This window comes from Auxenochlorella protothecoides (genome assembly GCF_000733215.1).
Source record: "Auxenochlorella protothecoides strain 0710 unplaced genomic scaffold scaffold119, whole genome shotgun sequence".
NCBI classification, from domain to species: domain Eukaryota; kingdom Viridiplantae; phylum Chlorophyta; class Trebouxiophyceae; order Chlorellales; family Chlorellaceae; genus Auxenochlorella; species Auxenochlorella protothecoides.
Window position 1 is genome coordinate 118,744 of NW_011934167.1, and position 6,400 is coordinate 125,143.

A 6,400-nucleotide genomic window follows, 5' to 3' on the forward strand; every position below is an offset into this window, starting at 1 on the left:
TGAGCAGCTCCACCCTCTCCTCCACCACCGCCGTCTGGCGCTTGAGCAGGTCCAGCGTGGCGCTCAGCTGCGCCGCCTCGTGCTCGCCGGCCGCCAGCTCGGCGCGCAGGCGCTTGACCTCGCGCGACACCTCCTTCTTGCGCCCGATCTCCAGCTCCGCACCCTCCATCAGCGCCAGCGCCTTGCTCACTTCCTTCTCCACGCGGTGCACGGCGTCGGTGCGGGCGGCGGTGTCGCGCTGCCGCCGCTCCGCCTCCGACACGGCATCCCGCTCTCGCTCCAGCGCGGCGGCCAGGGCCTCCAGCGCGGCCGCCGCCTTCTGCGGGCTCTGCACCACCTGGCCACGCAGCAGCTCCTCCTCGCCCCGCGCCGAGGCGAGGCGCAGGCGCAGCCCCGCCGCCTCGTCCGTCAGCGCGTTGGCGTCCTGCTTCAGCGCCTTCACCTCGGAGCTCAACGCCGCCTGCTGCCGGTTCAGCGCCGCATTCTCGGAGTACACCGCCTCGGCCGTGGCCGTCAGGCGCTCCACATCCTTCGAGAGAGGGAGGAGAGGAAGGGGATGGCTTCGGTGTTGAACAGATGGCGGTTCACAGAGCAGCCTGAACCAGAGCGCAGCCAAACCCAGTCATTGCACGGGTATGACTGGGCGGCAACGAGCGGCGAGCCTCTGGCAGCAGGCGCTCGGCGGTGACCCCAATCAACGCACCGGCTGCTCATGCGCGGCCGTCCTCCTGAGCTCGTCCAGCGCGGCGTGCAGGTCGGCATTGGCGCCCTCTGCCTCGTCCCTGGCCATCACCAGGCTCTGGAAGTGGTCCTGCAGCGATCGGCAAGGGGGGGGGGGAGGTTAGGTGGTGCAAGAAAGGAGGGTTGTCAGCGGACAGGTAGGCATGAGATTTGGCAGGCAGCCAAGGTGCAGTCCCTCCCGATGGCAACATGGACACATGCCGCAGTCTCCACGCCCCCGCATCGCCTTGACCACGCCCTCGCAACTGACCTGCAGCTCCGCATAGGCGATGAGCTTCTCCTCACGGAATTTAGCAAAGTTGATGATGGCCGACAAGTTCCGCCGCAGCCGCTGTCCATCGGGCTTATGGAGGTCCTGCAATGAGCAGCGCAGAACCGCTTGCTTGAATCATATCCTTCACTTAAAAGGGGGGACCTTGCTGCGAAAGCATCAGGATACCACAATGGGTGCCCCTAAGGCTCAGACACCGTCACAGCACCTGCCCGCCACTCCACCGGCCTCAGCATGCCTGCCCTCTGACACTTAAAGTGCCCTTCACCGGCCATGTGTGATCTATCGGGGTGCACAGACCCATTGTTTACCCACCCTGAGCGAGAAATCTTTGATGCCTGAAGCCGCCAAGAGTTTTCCCAAATGGGTGATGAAGGCCAGGGCAGGGATTGACTCATCATGCAGTTCAGGGAACTCGAGGTTTCCGATGGCTGCAAAAACGGGCTGCTGGAGCTCCTCTCTGCATGGTGAGAGCAGGGACGTGGCGTGGTTCGGCTGAGCCCCGAATGATGATGTTCAGTGTTAACACCTGACCCCGACACGACTCACGGTCTTGCTCCTCACCTCGAAACGCCCACCAGCACGGAGACGAGGTTCTCATACACCGGCTGCACCAGCTCATAGGAAGGTTTGCTGAAGTGGTCCGGCCCCACGTTCATGCCGAGCTCGCCCAGGCTATGGCATATCTCCCGCTCCGAAAGCAGGGGAAAGGAGAATTGCGACATCCGGGAGTGAGCCACCCGACAAGCGACTCGAGACTGTACAGGATATGCTCAGGACTTGAGTCGTATAGTTTTGCGCTCCCTCGCATATCGTGGGCTGCTCCCGCGACTTGTCCTGGCCAAGGAGCACAGGCGGATATTGGAGCAGCTGGCGCGCCCTTCAAATCTCCTCGCGCCCTTTCCTCAGGTCCAGCCAGGGCGCTCGACAGGGCGCCCGTGCCCATGGAGGCAGGACACTGCTCTAGCACCGCCATTGTGAACTTTTTTATATACTGTTTCTGAAGCAGATGCCATGGCAGAGGACGATGGGTTCGTCCTGAACCTCACCTCCGAGCTTCCAGCCTCATCGGGCCTGAGCCGAGGCGCACAGCGTGCGACAAAGTGGACTCAGCGACGACAAGACAAGGTTGAAGGGTTGCAACAAAGGCTAGTAGTGCATATGATTGCCATTGGGGTACTGTGAATTCTTTTCTATTCTCCTTCTCGCAAATCACTGACACACACCGCTTGCCGTCCCTGAATTTCTTGCAGCGCAAGCGGATCCGACAGGGCCTACCCCCGCCCTCCAGCGGCAGCAACGCAATACCCCAGGCCCGGACGGGCGTCCTGAAGGGATATGATTTGGAACCTGCCCCTAAATTGGAGGCTCCCGCACAAGACAGGGGCCGTGCGCTCCATGGACACGCCGTCCCTCGCCACCCAGAAAGAGGGTCGCATGCGCAGACTGTGCGCAGCAACAAGCCCGAAGGCAGGCACGAACGCCTCAGGACGTCAGCTCGATCAGTCCGGGAACCTCAGGATGAGGCCCCCGGGGCTGGGTCTCCCGGTCCCCGAGACGCCTCACCCGAGCTCCGTGCCAGGCCAAGCAAGCAGGATGTTTGGGAGCGCCCTGCGCCGGCAGGCCAGATGCGAGCCGCCTCCAAGAAGGCCGGCGAGCGAGAGGCGACGCCAGGTGTGGTGGTGTGGTGCGGGGAGTTGCAGAGGGAGACCGACCTGCAGGCCTGCGACTGTCCTCATGCATGGTGATTTGAGTCCGTGCTGCATCGAGCTTCACTGCTGGACCCCAGAGCATCCAGGCCATGGCACGGTGTTTGGCGACTCAGTCAAGTGGGCCTGCTTTCCCGCCCCGCTCCACTAGCACGCTCACCCCCCGACGCCTGTGCAACCCTGCAGACGACGATGTGATGGTGGCCCCCGTAGACTCTGAGGACTCTGACGCCGAGGCCCAGGCCGGCCCGGGGTCAATCCTCGATGCCCTGGTCTCCAACCTCGCCGCGCGCGACGCGGCGCTGGAGGAGGAGCTGGGCGCCGCCGCCGCCGCCGCCGCCGCCGCCGCCGCCGCCGCCGCTGCCGCTGCCACAGCGCCGGGCGCAGCCGGGTGGTCGGAGGATGAGGGGGCCACGTCGTCCGACGACGAGCTGTACACCAACCTGCGAGCCGCGGCGGGGGTTGGCGCCCCCGGGCAGAGCAGGCGGCCCAAGCGGCCGAAAGTGAAGCAGGCCTCCCGCGAGGAAAGCGCGGGGGCAGGCCTGCGCCCCGGGGAGCTGGCCAGGGCGGCGGTGGCGAGGACCAGGCCTGGGAGGCCCTGCGTGGGCATGGGGCAGGCAGATGCCGAGCCGGCAGATGGCTTTGCAGGGCTGGGCCTGGCCCCGGAGCTGGCGCAGCACCTGGGGAGCCTGGGCTTCGCGGTGCCCACGCCGGTGCAGGCGGCCTGCATCCCAGCGCTGCTGGTGAGTTTGGGGTGGCATGGCGAGGGCCTGTGCAAGTTGCTTGCGAGTGATGGTCCTGTGGGGTGCAGCGAGGCGACTGCACCCTGGGTCTGCAGGGAGCGGGGAGCCATGTGCCCTGCCCAGCCCAAGGAGTGCCCGACGGGCTGGCACACGCAGTGGGCCGGCCCATTCCTGCGGTTCTAGAGCTTTCCCTCCCAGACTCTGTCCTCGGGCCACACCAAACCGTGCAGGACGGCCAGGATGTCCTCGCCAACGCTCCCACGGGGTCGGGGAAGACCCTGGCCTACCTGGCGCCCATCGTGTCTGAGCTGGCACGTCGCGCGCAGCGCGTGACCAGGGAGCAGGGCACCCTGGCCCTGGTGGTCTGCCCCACGAGGGAACTGGCCCTGCAGGTGCGGGAGAGGGGGATTAGGGAGCAGCGGACCCTGGGGTGGATTGCCGGGGATGAGCTATGAGACACCCGCGAGCCTGTGTGCTTGGGCTCTGAGCAGTGGGCCCCACAAATGTTCTTCATCAACCTCTCATCGCAGGTGGAGAATGTGCTGGGCGCGCTCCTGCGTCGCTTCTTTTGGCTGGTCAGTGGTCCACTGGGTGTGGGACTCGGGAAGAGACCCCACATCGCCGGTCCCCCAGTTGATGCTCTGCTGGACTCCATTCGTCATGCTCAGTGAGTCTGCACGCCTCCCATTCACCTCCTCGACTCTCCTTTTCTGGACCCAGGTCGGCAGCAGCGTGCACGGGGGCGAGAGCCGAAGCCGCGAGAAAGCGCGGCTGAGGAAGGGGGTGCACGTCCTCGTGGCGACCCCGGGCCGCCTCCTGGACCATCTGCAAAACACCGAGGCGTTCCGGGTCGATGCCCTGGCATGGCTCGTGCTGGACGAGGCAGACCGCCTGCTGGACCTGGGGTTTGGAAAGAAGATAGGTGGGAGCAGGGCTGGTGTTTGGGGATGGGGGGGTGAGAACTGGGCTTGGCCTTGCGTCTCTCACTCGCAGGGTGTGGCAGGACATTTTTAGGCTTCTTACGCTGGCGCTGTGCCCTTGAATGCGGTGTCCACCTCGGGCAGCAGGCATAGTGCATCTGGATGGGACCCCCTCTGATGCTCCTCGTACGTCGAGAAGGGACTTGATAACAGCACTCTGAATGCGCCCTGCCTGGCACTCACGCGTCGTGCTCCCCTCCTTCCCCCCAGCCGAGATCCTGGGCCTCCTGGACGAGAGGAGGGACGGGGCCCAGACGCTGCGCCGCGTCACCGCCCTCTTCTCCGCCACCCTGCACTCCGGGGTTGAGCGCCTGGCGGGGCTGTCCCTCCGGAAACCAATGCACATTGGTGAGGCGATAATGGGGGGCTGGAGGGGCACTATGCAAGATTGGTGGTTCCCCCTAGAAGGATGACTGCTGAGCTTTCAAGATGATACCGCTCCCATAGAATTCACATTCTTCCTCCCCGGCATGCCTGCATGGTGTGACTGCCAGACAATGCATTCAGACGACTGAGGGTTCTTTTCCAGGTCTTCAGCCACCTCTTCCCTGCCACAGGTCTGGAGGATAGCACGGCAACTGGCCACTCGGCTGTTCCCGGTTCCCCAGCGGAGGACGCTGCTGCGCCGCTCGTCCCCGGGGCGGCCAACGGTGCAGCGCAGGTCCAGCAGTATGTCATTCCCCCGCAGCTCCGCCAGTTCTATGTCGAGGTGGTTTGCGGGGGCGGGTGTGGATGGTGGGAAGGTTCATGTGCCATCCAAGCTGTCCCCACAGACGGGACTCTGCACAGTCCTCGACCACAAGGCCCTCTTCGCCTCCCACTCCCTGACCCGATTCCCCCCTGCTTCTCCCCTCCCTCACCCCTCCTCTCCCCTCACTCCTCGTGTCTCTCAGGTGCCGTGCAAACTGCGCTTCGTCGCCCTGGCTGCCTTCCTGCGCGCCCGCCTGGCCGCCCCCGCCGCGCGCATCCTGGTCTTCCTCTCTACCCGCGACTCGGTGGAGTTTTACCACGCCGTCCTGCACGGCGCCTGGCAGGAGGCGGTGGGCCAGCTGCAGAGCGACGACCCGCTGGATGCCTTGCCGGTGCTTAAGCTGCACGGCGACATGGACCAGGTGGGTTTCAGGATAGGACTGAGCGGGAACTCGACGCGTGGGGGTGTTGAGTGATGTGTCAAAAGGTGGTGGTGGTGTGGGGGGGGTTTCGAGCACAGCAGGTGGAACAGCCGCGGCAGGCACCCGAAGTTGCAGCGCCACATGCGGTCCCTCTTCCCTGCACATCAACCCCTCCCGCCCCAAAACGACACCCCACCCTTCCCCACCCCCCTCAGGCCTCACGGACCAAGGCGTTCGCGGCCTTCATGCGCTCACCGCGCGGCGTGCTGCTCTGCACAGACGTCGCGGCCCGCGGGCTGGACTTCCCCGGCGTCACCGCCACGCTGCAGGTGGACCCCCCGGGCGACGCAGGCGAGTATGTGCACCGCGTGGGCCGCGCCGCGCGCGGCGGCGCGGCCGGCGAGGCCGTGCTCTTCCTGCAGCCGGGCGAGGCTGGGTACGTGGGCCGCCTGGCGGAGCGCGGCGTGCGCCTGGCGGCGCTGGACGCCACGCGCCTGCTGGACGGCGCGCTGGGCCTCGACCGGCGCGCGGGGAAGCTGGCGCGGGACGAGCGGGGCCTGCCCCTGGAGCGGCACCAGGGCGCCTACGCGCTGCAGCGGCGGCTGATGGGCGTGGTGGCGGCCGACGCGGCGCTCACCGCGCTGGCCGCCGCGGCCTTCAGGTCCTGGGTGCGTGCCTACGCCGCGCACCCCGCCGCCGTCAAGGACATCTTCCACGTCAAGCGCCTGCACCTGGGGCATGTCGCCCACAGCTTCGCGCTTACGTGAGATGTGACATGGGGGGAAGGGGAAGGGAGGGAATGAGTGGGGAGCTGGGCGCGCATGGCGATGGGGGGGGGGATGGA

The 6,400-nt window shown here is 66.2% G+C and overlaps 2 protein-coding genes across 2 annotated transcripts in view; one reads left to right on the forward strand and one right to left on the reverse strand.

Moving 5' to 3' along the window:
• Positions 1-1,737, reverse strand: part of F751_0944 (putative kinetochore protein NUF2) — a gene marked incomplete at both ends in the record, with an annotated part of 3,624 nt that extends 1,887 nt beyond the window's left edge. The window contains 5 exons of the mRNA XM_011398304.1: positions 14-529; positions 704-811; positions 992-1,096; positions 1,328-1,472; positions 1,577-1,737. Of these exons, the coding sequence (XP_011396606.1) occupies positions 14-529; positions 704-811; positions 992-1,096; positions 1,328-1,472; positions 1,577-1,737 (1,035 nt within the window). The remainder of the gene's footprint in view (positions 1-13; positions 530-703; positions 812-991; positions 1,097-1,327; positions 1,473-1,576) is intronic.
• A 903-nt stretch (positions 1,738-2,640) lies between these two features.
• F751_0945 (DEAD-box ATP-dependent RNA helicase 17) lies at positions 2,641-6,323 on the forward strand (the record flags this gene model as incomplete). The annotated part of the gene is made up of 10 exons (XM_011398305.1): positions 2,641-2,686; positions 3,097-3,464; positions 3,695-3,856; positions 3,995-4,039; positions 4,185-4,386; positions 4,655-4,792; positions 5,002-5,153; positions 5,446-5,556; positions 5,772-5,885; positions 5,979-6,323. 10 exons carry the CDS (start codon positions 2,641-2,643, stop codon positions 6,321-6,323), a joined length of 1,683 nt encoding a protein of 560 aa, XP_011396607.1.
• Between the last annotated feature and the right edge of the window lie 77 nt (positions 6,324-6,400).